Source organism: Gekko japonicus, unplaced genomic scaffold, assembly GCF_001447785.1.
Source record: "Gekko japonicus isolate JY-2015 unplaced genomic scaffold, Gekko_japonicus_V1.1 scaffold883, whole genome shotgun sequence".
Taxonomy (NCBI): Eukaryota; Metazoa; Chordata; class Lepidosauria; order Squamata; family Gekkonidae; genus Gekko; species Gekko japonicus.
This window is the reverse complement of record NW_015169801.1, coordinates 1-24,281: the sequence shown is the minus strand read 5'-3', so window position 1 is coordinate 24,281 and position 24,281 is coordinate 1. Positions and strand designations below refer to the sequence as shown.

The window sequence follows — 24,281 nt, the reverse complement described above, 5'->3', positions numbered from 1 at the left end:
GATTTTGGAAGTATCTTAAACTGTTTTTTGTGATAAAGCAGGATTGGTGGAGGAAGAGATGGTAGCTGTCTTGAAACCCCAGTTTCTGAGGAAGTCTAGTGAACAATTTGTGATTTCTGAGAAGAGCTCACAATTTTAGTGTTGGAATTCTGTGGTTGAGGGAAGGCCAGTATTCACTTCAAGGATACAAACTTGGTTGCTAACTGCTCTCTACACTCCTAAATTGTCAACTTTAATCTCACAGATGAATGGGCCCAGAAAGACTATGTTACACATGTAAATAGTTTCTGTCCTTCTGAACCAACTTAGTCCCCCCATCCCTGGGAGTGAATAAAAGTTAACATTCTTTTTCTGTTTCCTTCATGGATCCTGAACTTACTACATTCAGAAGCCACTTGAGTTAATTCCAGGGCCATAGCTTTTGGGGCTGAGCCCTGTATCACATACCCCAAAGCCCCATCAGGTGTGTACCCCAAAAGCCCCACCAGGCACCCTAAAGCCCCCCACCCCACTGCTGCCTCCCTCCCAGAGAAGTACCTGGCCTTGTGGGGCTACTTAAACCGTGCTGCCTCAGGCCTCTGCCACACTGGCTCAAAGCCCTTCCTTCCATTGGCACGGGGGAAGGGAGCTGGGGCACCAGCACTAGCATGCCATGATGCCTTCCCCCCTCCCCCCCCCCCAGAAGTCCCTGGCCTTGTGGGGCTGGCCCAAGGCGATTCCAGTAAGCCTCCTTCTTTCCTTGAGCTCATTGAGCAGCCATAGGGGGAGGCGAGAGAGAGAGCAAAGTGAACGTAAGAACTTAAGAGACGCCAATGTTGGATCAGGCCAAAGGCCCATCCAGTCCAACACTCTGTCACACAGTGGCCAAAAATATCAGGTGCCATCAGGAGGTCCACCAGTGGGGCCAGGACATTAGAAGCCCTCCCACTGTTGGCCCCCCCCCAAGCACCAAGAAGACAGAGCATCACTTGCCCCAGAGTCCCTATCTATATCTTGTGGCTAATAGTGTGCTGTCCAAGGAAAGCAGATAGCAGGCAAGGCAGGCTGGAGCAGGCCTCACATGCCCCTGAAGAAGAAGAAGAGAGAAGAGATTGGATTTATACCCCATCCTTCACTACCCAAAGGAGTCTCAGAGCGGTTTACAAACTGCTTCCCCTTCCCCTCCCCACAACAGCCATCCTGTGAGGTAGGGGCTGAGAGAGCTCTTGACAGAAACTGCTCTTTTTCAAGAACAGCTGTGCCAGAACGATGGCTTGCCCAAGGTCATCCAGCAGGTGCAAGTGGAGGAGTGGGGAATCAAACACATTTCTCTCAGATTAGAGTCTGCGCACTTAACCACTACACCAAACTGGCTCTCTGGGCTGGGCGGACAGACGGGAGGGGCTATGGCCAGGGTGGTTCTGCTGAGGCCGCTGGAACTGCTACTGTGTGTGTGGGGCTGCGGGGGGGGGGGGGGGGGGAGAGACGGGGAGACACGTGTCCCAGGTGTATTAATTAATTCAACTTAATTAGCACCCGCAGAGGGCCCCCCCCCACAAAATAAATCCTGGCTACGGGGCTGGTTGATTCCCTCAGGTAGAGACCGCTCTGATCAAGCTTTGCATCATGCTACCTCTGGTTAAATGTCATGTAAGATCCTAGCCTTCACAGATGGGTGGGGCTATTATGGATAGAAATGGGGGGCCCTTGCAGGGGGGATCTCATTTTCCTCTTCCCTACTATTTCCTCTTTCCCTCTTCTATTTCCCCTTTCCCTCCCTCTGGCAGCCCCCCCATACCTTCTCTCCTTTTCCTCCTCCTTTCTCTCCTTTCTCTCCTTTCCACCCACCAGCCATCCACCTTTATCTGCCCCCTTGGTTTCAGCTTTCCTTCCTTCCCTACCCTTGCAGCCCTTATCTGGGAAAACTATGGCCCCGTGTGTGCTGCTGACCCATTGGTCAGGTCCAGTTGTACATTGGGGAACCCATAACAACTTGAGAAGGGCACTTAATATTTTATTTGAACACAAATCTTAGTGGTTCAGTGACATCTGCCTTTGGTGAAGGAGCCAGAAACCTATTCCCAGTTTTACAGTAGGCTAAGTGCTCTACTGGGATGGATTTGGACAAGGATGAATATGTAGGATGGAAAAGTTAGGAATAGCACTAACACTTGCCGTTTTCCAGGAAGCTTTTTCTTGTCTAAAGTCAATGATTTCTCTTAATGTAGTGCTGGTAATTGTTCTGTATATTTCTTTTTTCATGAGAATATATATCAAAGGATAGGTGCACATCTTTTACGATTCATATTGACAGAGCTTTTTCTCTTTTAGTAATCATGTATGTATCTGTACAAACATTAACAAATACTACTAAACGGGTCATGAACTAAATTCTAAGTGACAACAGCTTAAAGTGTGTTGGTGAGTTTTAAATATGAAGTCTAATAGATACTGCAAAAATTAATGATTAATCATTAAAGATTTAAATTCATAATAGTACTAGGTGTCAGGAGAGTGGCGCAAGTATTATGTGTGCAAGAGAGTGAGATATACTTGGTTATGCGGTTGGCATTCGTTTGTTAGGACATAGTCCAAGAATGGAAGCCATTTCTCACTGAAATTAGATGATGGGATAGATTTCAGATTGCTGCAATCGGTCAGTAATCTTCTCCATAATGTAATGGTCCCAGATTTTATTAAACCAATTTTTGGAAGTTGGAAGATTAGGAGATTTCCAGGTTGATGCAATTAGGGTCTTTGCAGCAACTAAGAGGCTGCGTATAAGATCTCATCTGATCCTCGGGATATTTATGTTCTGCCAGTTATCTAAAAAGATTAACTGTGGAGAGAAAGGGATGTCATAGCCTGTTATAAGGTTTATGAAATTAAGAATCTCTTGCCAGAAGTTATAAATGTATTTGTATCGCCACCAGCAATGAGGGAAGGAACCTATCTCTCCGCACTTTTTCCAGCACAAGGGGGAATGATCAGAAGTTCTTTGGGTTATTTTTTTCTGGGGTGAGATACCATCTGGTTACTATTTTATATGATAACAATGTTGTGGTGTTGACAGGAGAGGTCAACAGAGATGATTTCCAAACATTTCCCCATTGCAGATCAGAGAGCATTACATTGCAATCTTGGTGCCATTTTTGCTGAAAGGCCATGGGTTTATCTCCATCAAGACGTAGTAGGATGTCATAATTGTTCTGTATATTTCCTGTGATGCAGGCACGCTACATTCGAATAGATGGAAGTGTACCTTCAGCAGAAAGAATAAACCTTGTCAATCAGTTCCAGAAGGACCCAGATACTAGGGTGGCCATTTTGAGCATTCAGGCTGCTGGTCAGGTGAGAACTTAAAATGTGTTGGGCCTGAAGTCTGACAGATGATTTTCTAGGGAAGTCAGTGCTTGTGGAATGTAAATGCATTTTTATCTCTATAGCTGCCGTATTTTTACTTTGTGGGACATACTGAAGGGTAAAATTCAGTTATGTGACTTGGCAATGTCTTGGGCCATTTCATAATTAAAAAAAACCACACAGGTAAAACTGCTTCCAGAAGCTGAATTAACTGTTGCACAAAGGTGGATGTCGTGTCAGGTGCTAGCTTTTGGCCAAGCTTAGCACTTTTCTAGGTGTGAGGAAACACACAGCCACTGAAGAGAAAATCACCTTTATTTAAACTTCACATGCATTCAACAGATCATTACTCATGATCTGTTGTAGATGGCTGAGTGGAAAGTTACATCTTTGTGACTCAGGTCAATTCAATCGCCCTGGTGAGAAAGAGATGAGTTTCCCCTTCTCCTTGCGGTAAGGAATAAACAAAGAAACAGAAAAAAACAATAAAATTCCTATCTTCACGCCTCTGAGCTCAGGAAATTACTCCTAATGAGCCAGTCAGAGGGAAGCTTCTGGGACCCCTAACTGAGAACTACAATTCCAAGCTGCAACTTCTCTTAAAGATACACAGTAGTTTTACTAAACTACAGTTAACACTGACTGGGGCAGCATACTGGAAGATAGTAGCACCCCTTGTCATTATGGCGAAGGTTTGCAAGATCATGCTTATGGAGAAACTGATGGAATAGGTCAGTGTTTTTTAGGAAAATGGCTGTTAGACAGCATCTCTTATTGCCTTAGGTAGGAGCAGAAACGGATTCCAATCATAGTGTTGTTGATGCAGTTTTAGTCCATATAGATAGTTCAAAACCTTAAATGAATGCTTGAGCAGGTCCACAGTGTATGCCACTCTGTGTGCCACTATATACCATCGTTTCATCTAATAATAAACCAGCTGACCATGTAGTGTATTGATTAGTGTGTTGGATTGGAATGGGGAGATCCTGGTTTAAACCCCTGTAGTGCCATGAAATTTGCTGAGTGTCCTTGGGTCAGTCATTCTCTCACTCTAACCTAATCTTTCTCCCTCTGAAGCAGAGGACATCTTGGGTGATTCCACCATCCTATCAGGGAGAGGCAGGAACTAATTTTCTTCCTCTTCCTGTGTGGTGGAGGAACACCCCCTTCCCAGTTCTATTCCTCCCCATAGGGAGAGGATCTTTGTAGGCTTTGCCTCCAAACTTTACTGAGTTTTTGTCTACCCTGTTCTATATTCTTTCCTACTTTTTTATTTCTTCCTCCTATTCCTGTTTCTTTGTTTCTTTTTGCCTAGGTCCTTGCCTTTTACAACCCCCTTTTCAGCCTTTCTTCTCTCACCCCCCCCCCCACTTCCTTGCACTCTGAGAGGGAGTTTCGCGGTGGCTGTTAATTGGCCATGGGAAATAGCTACGGAGCATGCAATTGCCAGCATGCCTAGAAGACATCCAGACAGCTTTCTCTCCAAGGGGGAGACCGAAGCCGACAACCTGGAGCCACAGGAAGAGGAATCCAGAGCCGGCATGACCTATCAGCTTGCCTCAGCTGCTTGTGACAGTGGGGAACATCGTGGGAAGAAGCCCCATTGCTCCAGAGACACCATTGCTGTGCCCTGCTCCTGCCTGTTGGCTGGTAGCGGCAGCCATCTTGGCTCCCATTTTATGGCGGGAAACGCTCCCGGGCGCACCTGCGACCCCTGGATCGATTGCCGGGAGCCTATTACCAATCTCCCAGTAGGAGACTTCAGCAGAGGATTGCCCCTCTTGGAACATTCAACAACGGACGGCACCACGTGTCTCCAGGTCATGGGTAATGTACCTCTGCTGGGCAGGTAGTGACCTCCTCCCACAGAATTTCATGAAGTCCATCAGGCTTGCAATGAGGGAAGAATTTGTTAATTTATGCTGCCTAGGGGACATGGGTCCCCTTAACCCTCGCTCAACCTCTGCTATACCAGACCCAATAGGACAATCCAGGTCTAGGGATAGGGAGGGAAGATGGCCAACTAAAGCAGCCAGAAAGCAACCTCCAGAGACAGGCATTCGGACTCAGAGAGAGAGCAGTCCCCTGAGCCTGATATAGGGAACAAGGAGGAGGGGGAGTTCCTTTCTGACGAAGAAGTGGAGGATATTAGTGTTCCACAACAGTCTGCACGTTTTTTCAAGGCAGAAGACTACCAGTATATACTTGCTAAAACTCTGTCAGCCCTGGAACTCCATGACGTTCCAAAAGGGGAGGAGATGATTAGCCCAGGCACGAACCCCAGAAATAGGTCCAAGGGAACTGAGGATTCCCCCCCCCCAGATATGCAATCTCTGAGAGGGTTTTTTGTAAGACAACTAAAGAGAGAATGGGTGAAACCAACTTCTGACAGGTAGTTCCCTAGCTTCGTAAAAAAACCTGTATGACTTACCATCCTTTGCCAATGAGATGTTGCAGGTGGATGCTCCTGTGGCCACACTTCGAGCATATAGTCTACTATCTGAGCACGGTCAGGACTCAGTACGTGACAATCTGGATTATAAAATAGACACGGCGCTTAGGAGAGCTCATGAAGCCACTGCAATGGCAATTAAAGTTTTGGCTACAGCTTCAATAGTAACCAGAGCCATCATTGTCTGGACACGAAAACTGGTTCAATTGCTTCCAGAAAACAACATGAGACTCTTAGAGGGCACGACTAGAATTATGAAAGCATCAGCATTCACGACTGACGCATCCTGCATGCTCTTACCTTTTCCTTATAAGCCATGTCCTCAGCAGTTGTTGCAAGGAGAGGAATCTGGTTGCACGCCTGGCCAGCAGAACTACAGTCAAAATCCTTTGTACTAGCCTACCCTTTCCAAGGGGAGAAGTTATTTGGGAGAATCTGGATAGAATACTGGTAGAGACAAGAGACAAAAAGAAAGTAATGCCTAAGAATTTGCATCGTCCCGATAAAAGAGGATCTGGTACTCAGTCCTTTTGTTCCTCAAGCTCGATGTTTAGATCCAAACAGGACCAGAAGAGATCTTCCTGGGGATACTCCAAATAAACCTACAGGAAGAACTTCACTGGATCCAGTTTTGGATAACAGTCCTCCAACTGAAATGACAAACAGGACCGGGACAACAAGGCCACTAAACCATGACTCGGGGGAGATTCTGGTGGAGGGTTGACTGCTTCGCTTTCAGGCAGCATGGATAAATTCCCAAGCAGATTCTTGAACATTAGAAATAGTCTCAAAAGGATATTCTATAGAATTCATGAAAACCCCACCGGATCACTTCCTCATTTCCCCCTTACACAAGGATCACAAGAGAAGGGCTATAACATACATGGCAATTCAACATTTGATAGACATTCTGGCAGTAGAACCCATACCACCAGAACAGAAGGGACAGGGGGTTTACTACATATTTTTCACGGTCCCCAAGAAGAATGGGGACTGGAGGACCATTTTAGACCTGAAATTCTTGAACAAGTTCATCAAACTAAGACACTTTTATACGGAGACCTTCTACAACCAGGAGAATACCTTGCCTCTCTGGATCTCACCGAAGCTTATCTACATGTCCTGATTCTGCCACTACACAGGCGCTTTCTGAGGTTTTGTGTAGGAAACTCTCATCTGCAATTCAGAGTCCTGCCCTTCGGTTTGGCAACCACTCCAAGGGTGTTCACCAAGGTGCTAGTCAATTCAGTAGCCCACATGAGAAAGAAGGGCGTACATCCGTATCTGGACAATCTTTTAATCCGTTCCAGTTCCAAAACGAAAGCACTTCTAGACATCCAAGAGACCATTCATTGCCTCCAATCTCACAGCTTCCTTATCAACCTAGCCAAAAGTTCACTTTCCCTGTCACAGGAGCTGGAACATCTTGGGATGCTGATCGACACCAGATGCACCTGCCTTTTCCTCACAGAAGACAAGATACAGAAAACCAAGTGAATGGTGAAAATAATCATCATCAGCACCTCTTCATCCTTACTTACCTTGGCCAAGGTGATGGGCATCCTGATCTCCAACATAGAGGCGGTGTAGTGGGGACAATTTCATACAAGACCGCTGCAGTTTCTTCTCAGACCATACCAAATCCAGATGATGGAGAAACGAGACACCTCGGTCCAAGTACCTCTTCGAGTGCAAGAGGGCCTAAAGTGATTGAGAAGGAAATCCAACCTCCATCAGGGAAAGAAGTTTTATTTCAACAAGAAACTTCAAATGTTCACAGATGCAAGTCTACAAGGTTGGGGGGCAACCCTGAATGAGGAGCCCACACAGACACATTGGTCCCAGAGAGAATCTCATCTTCCCATCAATATATTGGAACTGAGAGCAATTCGGTTGGCTCTACTCCACTACAGCAACAAGGTGAGAGATCAACACATTCTGGTTCGGACAGACAATGTCTCTGCCAAAGCTTACATAAACAACCAGGGGGGGTCCAGATTGTTGTCTCTGCACAAGGAAGCAGTGATACTGTTAACTTTGGTGGAGAAGAACCTGGCCTCGCGTAACACTCTTCCAGGGGCATATAGGTCCCTGACTGCTAAGGGCCTTAAAGGTCAAAACCAGAACCTTGAATCTGATCTGGTGCTCCACTGGAAGCCAATGCAGCTTGCACAGCACTGGTTGAATATGTGCCATCTGAGGGGTCTCACTAAGGACCCGCGAGGCTGCATTTTGAACCAGTTAGAGCTTCCAGGTCAGGCGCAAGGGCAGGCCCACGTAGAGCGAATTACAATAGTCTAACCTTGCGGTGACTGTTGCATGGATTACCGTGGCTAGGTCAGGGCGAGACAGGTAGGGAGCCAGCTGCCTAACCTGGCAGAGTTGGAAAAACGCCTGGCTGGCAACCTTTGCAACCTGAGCCTCCATAGATAAAGAAGGCTCCAAGAGTTGCGCAGTGTTGGCCACTGGGCCAGGGCCAATTGCGTTGTGTGGGGAACCCACAAGGACTTTTGAGAAGCACCTCAGTTTCCTCTGTTTCTTCTGTATCTCTCTCATCATACTGTGTTCTCTTTCCTTCCTCCCACCAGCCCCCATATCCATGGAACTTGTATGGCATCAAATTGCCTTATGGTTGTTTGTTGGCCTGGCCCTGATGAGTCCTTCCTCAAAGGCCAAAACAACCCTGGAAAAGGCCCTTCCCCATACTTTTTAGTAACAGAAAGCAAAGCTTAAACTTGCAATACTATTGTGATTGCCTAGCAACAGCCACTGAGGGCATTTGTTTCTTAAGGCTACAGGCTGTGCTTCTGTTATTTTGGGTATAGATTTCAAATTTTACTGCAACCCTGGAACTTTTCTCGGGTTTGTAGAAAGATCTGTCTTCTGTGTTTAAGTACCCACAGATTTGACTGCATTGAGAATTAGTTATACAAGACGGGATATGGTCCCTACAACCCACTCCAGTCAGCACTCTGACCACAGCATTCTTTATCAACTGTAGCTTCCAGACGGTAATCTAGATGTGCACGCACCACAGCAGTAAGATCTTTTCTGTCCAGGGCTGGCTCACAACAGTAGCAAGCAGCTAGGCCTAGGTGAGTCATGCAAGTCAGGTGGTATCAACTTACCCAGTGGTTGTGTCAGGCCTGACTCTGATAAGTGTTCTTTTGGAGGCCAAGACAGGCCTGGAAAGGCCCTTGCCCCCCCTCCCCCCCATTTTTTATTTACAGAAACGTAGACTGGAATGCTTTGGTTGCCTATCAGCAGCTACTAAGTGAATCTGTTTTTTAGGAGCACTTTATCTTTTTGTGGTTTTTTTAACCCCACTTTTTTGGGGGAAGGGTGGGTGAGATTTCAGATTTTTCTACAAACCAGGGGTGTCTTTCAGGTTTCCGAAAGGTTTCTTTCTAGAAAGATCTGTCTTGTCTGTTCACAGCTCCAATCACTGGATTTAAGTATCCTCAGATCCGGCTGACTTTGTTATTAGAAAACGCAAGTGGGTTTCTCATGGGAGAGAATCCCTTCCCCTATCACTGCTGCTGCCAGGCTGGCACAGCTCCCAGACATCCCCCTCACCATAGCTGCTGCCTCTACCCAGCTCAGGGAGAGAGGTGAGGACTGCTGTCCCTCCCCACCCTGTTTGCTGGCTGGGGGCAGTGAGGACTTGTGTACCCCCACTTCGTGATTCCCTTAACTGCCAGTTTAGTGGGTGGGCGGGGGGTGGTGGTTTGCTGGCTCAGTGGCAGGGGGCGGTTAGGACTCCTGCACCCTCCTTCCCGGTTCCTCTTTCCTGACTCAGTGCTAACTTGGCAGGAGGCAGTGAGGAATCCTGCACCCCCCTGCCCATATCCTTCATTGCCAGCTTCTGGGGGAGGGGGCAGAGAGGACTCACTCATACATACACACACCGCCCGATTCCCTCCTTCCTGGCTCAGTGAGGGGCCCATGAGACTCATGGTGGGCTTATACGATCTCCCTCTCCCCTCAGCTTTTTGCTGAGTCCGGCATGGCTCTCTTGCAGCCATCACTGGGCTTGCTGCAGCTCCCAGGTTTCGCTGCCACCGGACATGCCCCGTCTCCCAGGCTCTGGCTTGGAAGCAGCTGCTGTGGCTCCTGGGCTCCACCATAGCCACTGCTGGACCCAGTACAGCTCCTGGGGTCTGTTGCAATTGCCAACCATCATGTTGGAGGTAGGTCTGTTCTCCGTGCTTTACTTTAGGGGGAATTTAACCCTCTACCCAGGTATATATATATTTAAGATGTCAGTTTTTTCTGCCAACCTGGTGGGGGGGGGAGTCCCCCAAGTTTGCAGAAAAATCTGTTTGGTGTAAGTGTGGCCCCAGTCTGTGGATGTAGATTGCAGATGGGGGCCAGGCCTGAGAAATAGGTATACAGATGATTGATAAATTAAAGGGGGGGGGGTGAGCATGCTCATTCCGTTCCAGGAGGTTCAGATTTTTGAGAGCAGTTAAAGGTGTGAGGAAGGGAAGAACTGTGGGTGGGGAAATTGGCCTCAGTTCCCAAAGATTTTCTAGTATTCAGGGAGGGGGTGGTTGGGAGGAAATTTTCCATGATGCTTCAGATCCCAGTGTGTTTAAAATATGAAGTACATGACTTAAATTCATCCAGGTCCTTGCTGCAAGCAATTCTCTCCTATTCTCATTCCACTTCGTAGTTGCTTTCAGCATTCAGACCTATATTTAGAGAAAAAGCAAAGTAGATGCCAACATCAAGAGCTTGCAAGCTGTTGCTTTGATTTTCTGTTCCCAGCTTATTCCTCGTCTAAGCATTCATCCCTTATGCAGGAAGCCCAAATTAACAGTTTCCTGTAATCTTTTGGCCACTTCTGTTATGGTGAGACGTATCTGCCTTAAATACCTTTTTCTTAAAGTGACACTACGTTCCACGCTGAAATCAGCTGCCTTAGTATATCTCCAAAACCTGCAGCAGTCCTTGAGCATTTAGCTATGTCAATACCATGGCAATTTACCATATGACATTTTGAAAAATGAAATATATTTTGTTTTTGTTGCTGTATTCAGGGTTTAACTTTTACTGCCGCCACTCATGTTGTTTTTGCTGAGCTGTATTGGGATCCTGGACATATAAAACAAGCAGAAGACCGAGCACATCGGATTGGGCAGTGCAGTTCTGTGAATATCCATTATCTTGTTGCAAATGGCACACTGGACCCTCTTATGTGGGCAATGTTGAATCATAAGGTATGACAATGACAGAGGTCATTTTGGGGGGGATTGCAGTTCCCCCAGGTGAGGTACGGGGGGGGGCACATGACGAAGCCCCGCCCCCTGCTTCCGGCCGCCCCGCTTCCAGCCCTCATTCAGCCAGGAGGAGGCAGGAGAAGAGGGAGGGTAAGTTGCTTCCTCCCTGCCTCTCCCCACCCCTGCCTGCCTGGGGCCAGGGAGGGCCTTCGCGGGGCTTCCTTGCACTCCCGCCGGCTGGGACCGTTGGGGGCGGGGTGTGTGGCCTTATGACACACTTCCGGTGATGTCAGGGGGGGTGGCCTTATGACACACTTCCAGTGATGTCAGGGGGTGTGGCATATGCTAATGAGTTATGCTAATGAGTTCCCCTAGCTCTTTTTCTATGAAACAACCCCTGACAATCCATGTAAACATTACCGGTCCGCAGGGTGAAAGCCGTAACTCTGGATTGCCACCACTCTGCCTCCTTGTACTTTCTGCACATATGAATACCATTGTCCCTTTCTCTTCTGCTCCACGCAGCTCCCTCTTTAATCACATCTAATAAATTCTTAGGAAGAAATACCTTGTACATCTGATGAAAAGGTCCAGAAGGAATTAGTTAGAAAATTCAGTTGACTGCAGCACTGAAGTGAATGTGTCTGTGTTCTTTGTAAGCAGGGATGTGAAAGTGTTAAACAAGACAATTGAGCCTAACATTTCAGTAAACGTTACCTCAAACCTAGTGTAAAAATAAAAATTAGTATTTTCTCCTTTTTTTTAATTTCTCCTTTTTATGTAGTTTTCTGTCATTCTAATAAAGAGAGCTGTCAAAGATGAAACTTCCTTATTGCAATTACAGTTCTGCAAGTATTCATGTCATACATGGAAAATAAAACACAGAGCTAACTATGGTTTCTAAAAGGTCAATTAAATCAGAGCAGGAATTGAGATCAATAGGAATAATAAATTATCTGTCTACCTACCTCATACTGCTTCTTAACTTATTCGTTCTTACTAAAATATAGAAAAGGCTAGACCACATTTGGCTAGATCACAGCTAAAAAGATTGATAGGTTTGCTATTATTTTCTAATGAAAGAAGTAATGTGTCCATATGATCTATATTTTGGAGCAAAGAAAGAAAAGATTTCTAGGCTCAGAAAAGTAATTGCATTCAAAGGTCCCGTGATACAGGGGCCCTTTTCACATTGCTTATCTATTCTGTTTTAGTAACTGGATACTAACTTTCCCCCCATGTCACTTCAGACTGACTCATTTTAGTAACCGGCTGCTAGTGGAATTTATTTCCATGTTCACACAAACCCGCTTGCCTCCCATTGGCAAAGCGTAGCTGAGCTTTTGTTAACGTAAACTGTTTTCAAACCCTTCGTTGCACTTCTGAATCACTGTAGTGTGCTGTGTAAAATGCCCACAGTGCTTCCTGCAATGCTGCGTGCGCGGCAAGTTGCAGGAATCCGACCACTTTCTGGGGCTTGGATAAGGCGTTGGAAGAGACCTCTCTTGGGAGGCAGCCCACCCTCCGCTCTGCACTGCCCCACACCTACCATCCTCCTTGTCCAGCACCATTGTGGCAGGGATAGGCTGTCTCCACTGCTCCATCTCCATGGCTGACTTGCCCTCCCAGCTGCTGGTTGCTGTTTCTTTGCTCTGTTGGAAAATTAGGCAAAGAGTGCATGGGGAGAGTGTTTGCAGAGCGGGCCGCCGCTTGGAAAATGCACCCAGCTTGTCCTGCCTTTTTTGCCTCTTTTCCTTGAGGACCCCCCCCCCCTTGCTACATGCACAGCCCAGCCAAACTGGCTGCAGTTGCACAACTTTTAACACTAGATCTCACTCAGCTAGAATTACAGGCAGCAAACCCCAAAGAGCATTCCCCCCCTTATTTTTTTTTGCTAAGGCAATGCTAGCAGCACCAAGTTCAGGCACCCGCCCTTCTTCTGGGGCTGCAACTCGAATGCCAGTTTAGAAATGGCACACACACACACAAAGAAAAAGACAAGAGGGTAAGGGAGATGAATCAAGGGCTCGGTTTCTCCTGCTCTTTTCTTTCCCCTAACCTACATGCAGCCGGAGGAGGAAACTACCCGGCTCTTACTGCAAACGTGTGGGGTCCTTCATAAAAATTTGTTTTGCTGTTGCTATTGCATTGCTGGTGGAGCTTCTAAAGTGCTTCTCTTGATTTCATATTCAGAAGGCATGGAGGAGGGTGTTGGAAGGATGGACGCTTGTGTGTTGAATAACAGATTCAAAGAGGAGGGGACGGGGGCTGCGAATCAGTTCTGAGCATCGCAGTGGAGTCCAGGCCTCTCAATGGTGCTTCTGTCATGCTAAAGCGAGATCACGGTTGAGCACTATATTGCTCACTATCTTCACCACAGTCACATACTCAGAGTATTGTATCTTAAGATACCTCCCTTGCAAAACATGATGGTAGGGCATTAAGGTGCACCAACATAAAGATATACCTATAGTGTGGAACAGTCAAGTATGAGCAGTAATTGGGAAGCTCTAAAGACAGAAGAATACCAAGAAACTAAGTAGAACAAAGACGTCATCCTCTATGGATTGTACTGTTACAATCATACTTAAATAGACATTTCTTAATTATTCTTATGGCTTTCTGTTTGGTAACTGAATAAAGCGACTCCAAGGAAAGATTGAGGAGCTGTAGTCGTTGCTCAATAAGTTTATCCCAGTGGGAAACACAAGAGTCCTCTCTGACTAAGCCAAGATAGCCCTCTTGAATGTTGGGGTGTATAATTTTAACTTTAAGGGTGGTTTCCCCAATCTTTTCTGCAGTCCCTGTAAACCAGCCTGGTTTAAACAGACTGCAGAAGAAGCGGGGGGGCGGGGGGGCGGACGACAGCTGAAATAGCTTACAGCAGCTATCATGCACACAAGATCCTAGAGTAATTTCTCCTTTAGGAGCACAACATTTATCTGAGAAGAGCAAGATTTTACACAAAGTATAGTTTCCAGAACTCCATTTTTCTGCTCTCAATTTGTTATGGTCTTGATAGATGGGTATCAGATGACTATTACTATTATTTGACTTATTTATTAAGACCAATGTTTAGGAACTTATCTGAACAAGAACTGCTGATGCCCAAGGAGGGGAAATTAGGAAGTGGGAAGCTTTTAAAACATAATGACAGTGATATCAAACTAAGAAAATCCCCCGAGGGTCTTTCCTTACCACCAGATTGAATAGCACCAAGTGAATAAGCCTGAAACCCAAGGAACAAGATTTTGTCTAGGGCCCAGGTCTCCTGAATAAACACAAAGTCATTCTGTGCCAATAGTTTTAATTTCTGAGGAGGAGCTTTTAAATTTTTATCCAGCAATGTTTCAGGAGAGCCATTTCAAACACTGGCCCTTCGGTGCATATGATGCATTGCCCAGTCATTGGCTGGCATGGATTTGTTGGAAATAATCATTACAAGATCCAGTTTGTCCAGTTACAGGACTAGGTAATTTAACAATTATCTTAGATTCAAGTGGAAAAGAAGAATTCTGTTTAACACCAAAAAAAGCCACATGACTCGGTAGGGGCCTCCTGCACTGCTAATGTCTGGCTAAAAGGACATTGGGCTGATTCAGAGGAATTAACTTCTACTATAGAAAAAGATATATATTTTTTTCTCTCCTAAGGTTCTCTGAAGAGTTTTTAATGTATTAATTAGTTGGGTTTGCTCACCAAAACAAATGATTTCATCAGATTTGTCTCCATTGGTTCAAAGTGAAATCCTGTAGCTGCCTTAGTAGTCTCGTCCTTTGGGGCCTTTAAAAAGTAAAGGTAAAGGTTCCCTTGCTCGAAAGCCAGTCGAGTCCGACTCTAGGGTTGCGGTGCTCATCTCCGTTTCAAAGCCAAAGAGCCAGCGCTGTCCGAAGGCGTTTCCGTGGTCATGTGGCTGGCATGACTAAACACCAAGGCGCATGGAACGCTGTTACCTTCCCACCGAAGTGGTACCTATTTATCTACTTGCAATTTCTTGCTTTCGAACTGCTAGGTTGGCAGGAGCTGGAACTAGAGATGGGAGCTCACTCCATCATGCGGCACCCGGGTCTCGAACTGCTGAACTACTGACCTTCCACAGCCTGCAGTTCAGCGTCTTAACCACTGAGCCACCGCAGCTCCTTTGGGGCCTTTATCTGATCATTAATAGAGAATAAGAAGGGAACAGTCACTTACTGAGAAGGTGAAACAAGATCAATGAGTGTAGGCTCTTTTCTAGACTTCCTTCCTTCCAGTCTTTGCCCAAATAGAGAAGATTTACTAGGAAGCAGAGGGACCAGCCTCTGTATCAAAAGGTCTAAAAGGGTGTCTGTTGTATCATTTGAGATATGATACTTTGAGCATATTAAAGATGGCAGTCTTGAAGAATAAAAATAAAAGGCTATACAGTCCTCATGAATCAAACCTGGGATCCATTCTACATATTGCAAGTCAATTAAACTTAAATCCTTATTCAAAAGCTAAATGCTGCTTTGCTTCCCATTTGTTGTTCCAGGAGATAAATGTACCATGATAAGGGAGTATATTTTAAACTATTTAAAATAGATTATTAATATCATGATTCTCAGTGAATATCCCTAGAGTACTATAAAAATAATTACTATTAAATCTTATAAACAGAATGTCCTATGAAAATTCATTTTACAAAAGCTCACATCAGTGTATTACTAACAAATACCATCAACGTACTATATTATCCTTTAGATACATTTATGGACCACAAAAGCCCTTCTAAAAAGGATTATTTTTAGCAGCCTCTTGAACATGAAAAGTGAGCTATGAAGCAGGGAATGCCACCAATAATAACTCAAAATCAAAAATAGGCCTTGTGGCCACCTGCCACAGTTCAGGTGGCAGAGGTATATACCCACCACAGGGTCCCTGCAAACCATCTTAATGCAAAGGGCAACTTTAGGAGGAGATTTCCTTTAGACAATCAGACTGCAGCTTTTGGACTGTGTTCCTTACTTCCACTAGTCAAGCTGAGGCAAAGGATTTCTTGTTCCTATCCTGCTGCTGTATGACAGTAGGACTTTTCACCTTCTCCAGCCACTTGGCTATGGGGAAGAATTAATACAAAGTGGGGGAGAGCAATAGTGAGTAGACATTATGGATCCTACTAGGCAGAACTACCGAACCTGAGAATGGTGGGAAAAGCTTTTTCTCTACAACACTGATGGTTTTGGATACAAGCAGAGGTCATTTCGGGGGGGATCGCGGGGGATCGCAGGTCCCCCGGGTGAGGTACGGGGGGCGGGACACATGACGAAGCCCCACTCCCTGCTTCTGGCCACCCCGCTTCCAACCCTCATTCAGCCAGGAGGAGGCAGGAGAAGAGGGAGGGTAAGTTGCTTCCTCCCTGCCTCTCCCCACCCCTGCCTGCCTGGGGCCAGGGAGGGCCTTTGCAGGGCTTCCTTGTACTCCCGCCGGCCGGGACCGTTGGGGGTGGGGTGTGTGGCCTTATGACACACTTCCCGTGATGTCAGGGGGTGTGGCCTTATGACACACTTCCGGTGATATCGGGGGTGTGTGGCATATGCTAATGAGTTATGCTAATGAGTTCCCCTAGCTCTTTTTCTACGAAACGACCCCTGGATACACGTAATATTTATTGTAAGTCCCACCATGTGAAATAATGCTTTTCCATTCTTCTACATACAGGCAGCAGTTACAGGCACCACACTAAATGGCAGGAAAGAAAAACTGCTGGCTGAAGAAGGCAGTAGAGAGAAATGGGATTTCCTGAGTTTTGCTGAAGCCTGGGCTCCTAATGAAAGTCTGAATGACATTAAAAATGAGGTTTTATTCACCCATGTAAGAGTATGCAGATATAACTGTTTTTGCTGTGTTTATCTGATAAAGAATTCTTAAAATTTCCAGACTTACATTGTTGCTTGTTTTAAACTTCACGCCCAAAAGACTAAAGCCATGTTTCTTTCTTAATGTGTCTTAAAGTGACTTTCTGGGGGGCTGTTGTTAGGAATTAATAGTACTTGGATTGTATATTGTGTGCATGAATGGTCTGAGGCTGACTAAATCTGAATCTAAAAACAAATTTTAAAATCTGACCGTTTAACTTTTTTGGTAAACAACTGTAATCGGGTGCTCCATTTCTATGATCCAGAGACCTGAACCCATAGAATGTTAATGGGGTCCACCAAAACTAAATCTGGATCTTGCCCATTCTGTAGAGAAAACAAAAATGTTTTCATGAGCTAGGGCGGAGCCTTTCACATGCCTGGTTTTGCCACTTAGATCTCCTTTCTCTTGCTAATAACCTTCTTGTTTTTGGCACAGTCACGTTTGGGAATCTTTTTGATACTTAACAAAATTGGTTCATAGCATTTGTGGGAGATCATATCAGGACACTTTTTCCTCCCTAAAGGGATACTTGTGAAGATGCATGGGTGGAAGGAGTGTGTGTGTATGTGTGTGTGTGTGTGTGTGTGTGTGTGTGTGTTAAAAGGGTGGTGGTGGTTTTTCTACGCAGCTATGAAGCTATGGTAACTCTCTAATACAGGAAATTAGCATTGGGAAAAGAACAGAAAAAGAGCCTGCGGGATACAATCAGTGACCCATCTAGTCCAGCATACTGTTTCACACTGCAACCAGCCAGTTGCCCTGGAGGGCCAAACTGTGCATAGAGACCAAGGCCCTCCCATACTGCTGCCTCTCAGCATGGTATTCAGAGGTTGGCTGCCTCTGGATATGGAGAATCCCTTCAGTCACCATGGCTAGTAGTCATTCATGGACCTCTCCTCCATGAATCTGTCTAACCCTGCTTTGAAGCTATCTATGCTTGTGGCCATCAAGAATTATGTGACTCAGTTTGATGTAACACTACAGCAGGAAAACTGCATACAGGTGCTGAGGCACAAGATGTTCCAGTCATGCACAGTAGCCAATATGATTCCGACTGTGCTATGCGAACAACCACTGAGATATAAAATGATATTTTTGTAATTCCTTTGCCCAAGCTGGTATTATAAATAGCTTGTACTGCTCCTGAATCTTCAGCCTACTCTAGAAGTGATAAGTATTGACTTGCAAAGGTAATGGGATTTTAGAAGGTTAAGGAACACTGACTTTTCTGGGGTAACACACTGCAGAGCATTTTTATTTAGCTCAGTAATTCGGTTTAGAGATTTTGGAAGTAACGAAAGGTAAACGCTCCAGATAATTCACAGCCTTTCAAGTGAAGCTATACCCTCACTAGATAGCATGTAAATCCTTTCCTTCTGAATTGTTTACCAGATTAATTAGCGTAGGAAAGCAGCGATAATAGTAGTCTGTATTTTGAAGGGTGATGGTTTAACTTTGACAGGTCTCAAATATTGAGTTGTATCATGTGAGCTGTTTTTGTCTTGTCTGCCCTCCCACTGAACACTCAAGCATTGCACCAACTACTCTTCATGGTCCCCTGAAACATGGGGGCAGCATTTCAGGGGTGTGTGGAGGGCTACATGCAGGGGGGTGAGACATGAAGACTCCATTCTGCAAATAGACCTCTGCATATGAATTATTGGATCCAATCCATTGTTTTTCACAGACTGCTTTTAAATGATGTTTCTGAAAGAAAGCTTCTTCCTACCAAAGTGCTCCAGTTGGGAGCATTGCAAACACTCACCAAGGAAGATAATAGATAATGAAAAACATGTCACCTGCCATGTCACATTTATTTGGTCTCTGTCTGTGTTCTAGTTTGAGAAAGAAAAACAGCATGACATTCGCACCTTCTTGTCACCAAAACCAAATGCTGACAAAAAGAGGAAAATGGCTTCTTGTGATAAATCTTTGAATTTTAGTCCAAATTCTTCTCAAGCTGCAGAGGACATAGATGATATGGACTCCAGGGAAGTAAATGATGCAGATGTGGTTTGCAGTGAGGCAAAGAGATCAAGAGCGTTAGAGCCTTCTACCCCAAAGAGTACTTCTAAGAAAGGGAGAAAATCTCTGTTTGGAAAAACAAACTGTTCGTATCCAAAAGAAACTGCTCCAGTGGACAATGGTACTCTGCTGTTTAATTCAAGCAAAGGATCCACTTCAGAAGCAGCCTGGCACTGCAGTCTTTGTACTTACTGTAATAGTTCCTTGCTACCTTACTGTGAAATATGTGAATCTCCCCGGGAACAAAAAAGTAAGTAAACTCCCAGTGAAAATCTTGTTGTGCTTTAAAGAGTGCAGCTTTGTTTTAGTAATGGCATTAAAAAAGACCTAAAATATGTGAACAGAGGGACTTGAAGGTAGTTCGATGGTTCTAAAACCTTCAGAATTTATAGCATGCCATAAATCTGGTGTCACTGATGTCTCTTATATTACCATGAAGTAAATATAATGGGTCAGAGTGGACTTCAGTTTTTATGGTACTTTTATTGTCTGGGCTCTTGTTCAGCAGAGTTGTTGCCGTTTGACTCCCTATGAAGATATGTAGCTCTCCACAAGCTTGTGTGGGTACTTCACTTAATGATGTATTTGGTAGGCAGTTGTCCTAGGAACTCACCTCTGAAGCATGCCAGAAAATTATACTTGGAAAGATTACAATTGCTTCATGCTTAGGAATAAAATTTTGTTATGCTAATAAAGGTGCGTTAAGGAATAAAAGTTGCTTCATATTATATTTGGTTATGTTTTTAAGCACATGCTATGGTTAGATCTAACCCTTCCCTGAATTAAGTTTGCAAAAGGGACTTTCTTTTGTTTGATCCATCTAGGATATATACATGAGTTCTTTCATTTCTTTTGGTTTTCATTCAGGGTCATGAAGACCACTTTCGTCCTGCCTTTCTCCTTTGGCCGATTTTCCTATTTTTATTTTTTAACACACACGACGGCAAAAACAGGTGTCAGATTTAATGGCAATATTTCTGTAGAATTTTGTTAATACTGTGATCTCATTCCTCAATCACATTATCCCAAGTGTGGAGAAATCATAAAGGAAAGTTGGATTTTCAAACTGCACAGCTGTCCAATTCTCACCATCCTTTAATATCTAAAGAAAAACCTCTTAGCTCTCTCAGAGCAGAATCCAAAGGTGCTATTCTGCCAGTGTAACAACGGTTGCAACAGTGGAACAGCACTCCTCTTGGCAGAGGAAAGGAGAGCAAGTTCCCAAGGGTCTCTTGACCCAATGGAAAATAATTTCTGAGGGCCCAGTGCATTGCCCCAGGAGGAGGAAGGCAGGGAGTCCTGTTCCCCCAACTCCACTACATTTATGGAGCTTTGGATCCAACCCTCCAAGACAGGATTATAATTTCTCCTGCCTCTTAACATTTGCATCTCTGGAATTCTTCCAGACTGAGTGGTGTTCAGAATTAGACTGCTGTTCATACAGCCTATGCTTAGTTATTCAAGTATGCCAAGTCTGTGCCGTTTGCTATTTGAGAACTACATGGGATTTTAATTTCTAATGCCACTTCTTCACGTGAAAGGGAGGATTTGGGTGGCGTTTTGTCTGACATTCCTTTCACCTTAAAAATTGCCAGTCTGTATAAACAGATCTCTTTATGAATCAATTGACAGGATATGTGTTAGAACTTATGAAAGTAATGTTTGGGGCACTGGGATTTTACCTACTTGTACAGAAAGAAGGTATAACTACAGTTCTTTTTTGTTTTACTATCCATAGGTAAACAGAACAAAAGTCAAATGAGCAGCTCTGTCCAGAGCAAAAATGAAACTGTAGCTCCAGGCACTAGAAGCCTTAATGATGGTCAAAGCTTAGGACTACTGACTGGTGAAATCAAGGAAGGAGCAGCCATTGCTGAAGAGAAGCAATCCAATCATTCTGAGCAAGGGCTCAGAGGAGGTAGGAAAAGCTAACTTTCCTTCTGGAGCAATTGATTAGCAAGTCTTTTGTGAGCATGCAAAAAACCCTGAATGTTTTTGTGTACTATCAAACATTTCATTGCGAATCCCAGCCTGCAAGAAATCAGCATAGGTATAAGTTTTGCAAAAGTCCAAATATTGACTACATGTCTTTAAAAGATAAAATGTTTATATCATATGTAACAGCAAACCTAAATCTGGACTATCAGTGTTTACGAAAGTATCACCCTGATAGGGAAAACTTTGCAGGATGTCTGGAAGAGCAAGATGTTGAGGGACAGGAAGTTCCAAAGATAGAGGAATAATTGCCAAGAACAAGTATTTCTGCTCTTGTTGCTTGAAATCAGTCCTTAGATGATAAAGATAAGGTAATACTCTCAGTTATTTCCAGAGATCATAGCAGGATTGTGATTCTTATTGCATCCATGTTCACCAATTTGATGGGTGTTACAGAAGGAAGGGGAGAAGGTTGCTGGGAAACTCCCTCAGACCCAGGGTTCCCTGGAAAGCACCCTGGTAATGAGCTGCCACAACTCTGACCCAGTGAGAAGATATCCTTCTAACACAATACTAGATCAATAATAAAGTAACTGAGTAGAAACCCTGGGAAATACCTTATGGCAAACTATGTCGTGTTCATGCAATCTACACATGGGTAAGATAGTAAGAGAAATATCATAGAGAGAGAGATTGTATAAGCAAAGCCAACATGTCTTTATAAAAACATATATTTAAAAGGGGGGGAAGGTTGGTTGGATTAAAAAAGTGATGGGGAAAGAGCAAAACAAAATATAGGGAAAAGTCACACAAGAACACAGAGCACAGACTGCCAAATAAAAAGTAATACAGTTGATCTAACTCTGCTAATTACATGTTACTTAGGCTATAGCAGGTTCCTCAGCATGGACATAGCTCCTTGCAGTAACATGATGTTGGAGGAGTCCTTAACCCCTACTACAACCACCTTTAGACCCCAGTTTCCGCTGAAGACAAGGGAAAATCACAAATGCCCCGATATTTATGGTCAATGGGACCTAAACCAGGCTCCTCTCTAAGAGTGATGAGCTGATTGAGCCAATGTCAGGAAAAGCTCCACCTCTTATGTCGGATGGTCCTGTTACAAATCAGACTTATAAAATGATAGTCCCACGCCATCAAGCATCTGGTAATGTCCCTGAACCTCCATGACAAATAGGTGGTCTGGCCAAAACTGAATTGTCCTTTGTCCAAAAAGGATTAAATCTGGCAGGATGGTCCAAATGCGGAATGAAAATGAATGGCTTATTCTAATAACTCTAGGTGTCCAAAATTCCAGAATCTCTAGGTGGCACTCTTGAGCTCTAGTGGGGTTTTGTCACCGTGGGCTTATAGCAAGAAACACTCCTAACATTTGCTATGTTTGGAAAGATTAATAATGTTGATTGTGGAGTTACATACCTCAATGCATTACTGAGTTGACAGGGGTGGGGCTATTATGAGACATTAGGTAAAAGGTTAAGGTTCCCTTGCTCGAAAGCCAGTCGAATCCGACTCGAGGGTTGCGGTGCTCATCTCCGTTTCAACGCCGAAGAGCCAGCGCTGTCCGAAGACGTTTCCGTGGTCATGTGGCCGGCATGACTAAACACCAAGGCGCACAGAATGCTGTTACCTTCCCACCGAAGTGGTACCTATTTATCTACTTGCAATTTCTTGCTTTCGAACTGCTAGGTTGGCAGGAGCTGGAACTAGAGATGGGAGCTCACTCCATCATGCGGCACCCGGGCCTATAACTGCTGAACTACTGACCTTCCACAGCCTGCAGTTCAGCGTCTTAACCACTTGAGCCACCGCAGCTCCTTATGAGACATTGCATACTGTTAAAACAAAAGAATTGGATGTGAGGAAAGGGCTAGGAAGACCCCAGTAGAAATTTTCACTTAGCTATGAAGCTCTCTGAGTAACTTTGGGCTAGTCACTCCTTTTCAGCCTAACCTCTCTCCTAGATCTTGTGTGAGGGTAAAGTGGAGGGGGAGAGGTGAATCTAGTACGCCACTCTGATCTCCTTAAAGAAATGGTGGGATAAAAATATGATAGATATTAATACTGGCCTATAAATGTAGCCATAAAGAGCACTCCAGGGTGGGCCATACTGCTTAGTTTTGTGCAAGCCTTCTTATAGCATGGGGGGTCTCCGACTTTTTTTGAGCTCATGGTCAGCTTTGGAATTTTGAGTGTGATGAGCACCACCTCCACCTGAGCTGCCCCAGGAGTCAGAGCCCAACTCAAAATGGTTGTTACAGGATGTGGAGACAAACTGAGTAGCTCCCTCCTCACATCTCATGGGAAGAAGGAGAGCCTGAAGGGGCAATGGAACCACACATTGACTGAGGAATGTTTTTTTTTTCCAGTCTTCTTGCTTCTCCAACGCAAAAAGCCTTTAATCTGAACAATGACAGCCAATAGCAACCCTGCCTTACATTGGCTGCACCTACCTATTGAAAAGCTTGTACTGGTGGGTGCCAGGGAACCCTGCTCTAGCAAAAGGGGGACATAGGAGGTTCCTGGTAAGTGGGGACAATATATGCTTCAAGAGGAATGGCATGTATATTTGCTTTAAGGCTATTAATGTGCAACTTTTGCAGTAACTTCAAATCACAATTTTTCCCTACAGATAATCTAGAAGATTCACATTCCTATTCAGTGTATAATGATTTCCTGTTCTGTGCAAGTAGGAACACTGATAGAATCCACATCTATACAAAGGTAAGCAATCCATTTATTCATAATTGTCTCCGATATCCTTTTCCCTCCCAAGCCAGTGCCTGCCCCCAGAGTACAGAGGTGATGTAACAATATATGTGTTGCTCCCATCCCCCCATTATGATGTTTATTGTTTACTGTATATTCATAGGCCTTTGGCTGCGCACACGCCATTCAATTCAGCGTCAAAGTGACCTCTGTTTTTCCTTTGTTGGGGGAGTACAGATATGCATGGACTCTGAGACAGTATCAAACGTATTCCAAGAACTCATGGCGCACGAATCTGAAAGCTATGAGCATCAGATTAATTCACTAGGAAGTAGTGACATCTCACTTTGTCATGACATGTCAATCTATTCCCTGATCCATTCTATATTCTGCTAGGAATATGAAGGTAGTAAAAGTGATGGCAGCCTCATAAGATGCACATCCCCTTTCAGACCTGCTGTGTGGGAAGGAGGGTACCCTTTTAATGTGGCAAGTAAATTGAATAACTTAAAAAGAATCTGGTAAAGTAAGTCTCCCTGGTTTTTTATCGGTGATAAGTAGACCAACAATTAGTGTATGTTCATGTTACCTTTACCCTGTTGTGTACTTGCTGCTGCTTGATTTTCTTTCATTTTCTTTGTTTTGTGTGGCTGATCAAGGAAACTGCTGCATCTTCTTCGTGGTCTCTGTGCATC

General features: G+C 44.6%; 1 protein-coding gene across 1 annotated transcript in view; it reads left to right on the top strand.

Annotated features, from left to right (window-relative positions):
* The window catches only part of ZRANB3 (zinc finger, RAN-binding domain containing 3), a gene marked incomplete at its 3' end in the record, with an annotated part of 48,733 nt that extends 25,132 nt beyond the window's left edge, over nucleotides 1-23,601 (top strand). The window contains exons 10-15 of the mRNA XM_015417110.1: nucleotides 3,211-3,330; nucleotides 10,837-11,016; nucleotides 16,696-16,848; nucleotides 18,736-19,171; nucleotides 20,660-20,839; nucleotides 23,510-23,601. Of these exons, the coding sequence (XP_015272596.1) occupies nucleotides 3,211-3,330; nucleotides 10,837-11,016; nucleotides 16,696-16,848; nucleotides 18,736-19,171; nucleotides 20,660-20,839; nucleotides 23,510-23,601 (1,161 nt within the window). The remainder of the gene's footprint in view (nucleotides 1-3,210; nucleotides 3,331-10,836; nucleotides 11,017-16,695; nucleotides 16,849-18,735; nucleotides 19,172-20,659; nucleotides 20,840-23,509) is intronic.
* Nucleotides 23,602-24,281: the final 680 nt, after the last annotated feature.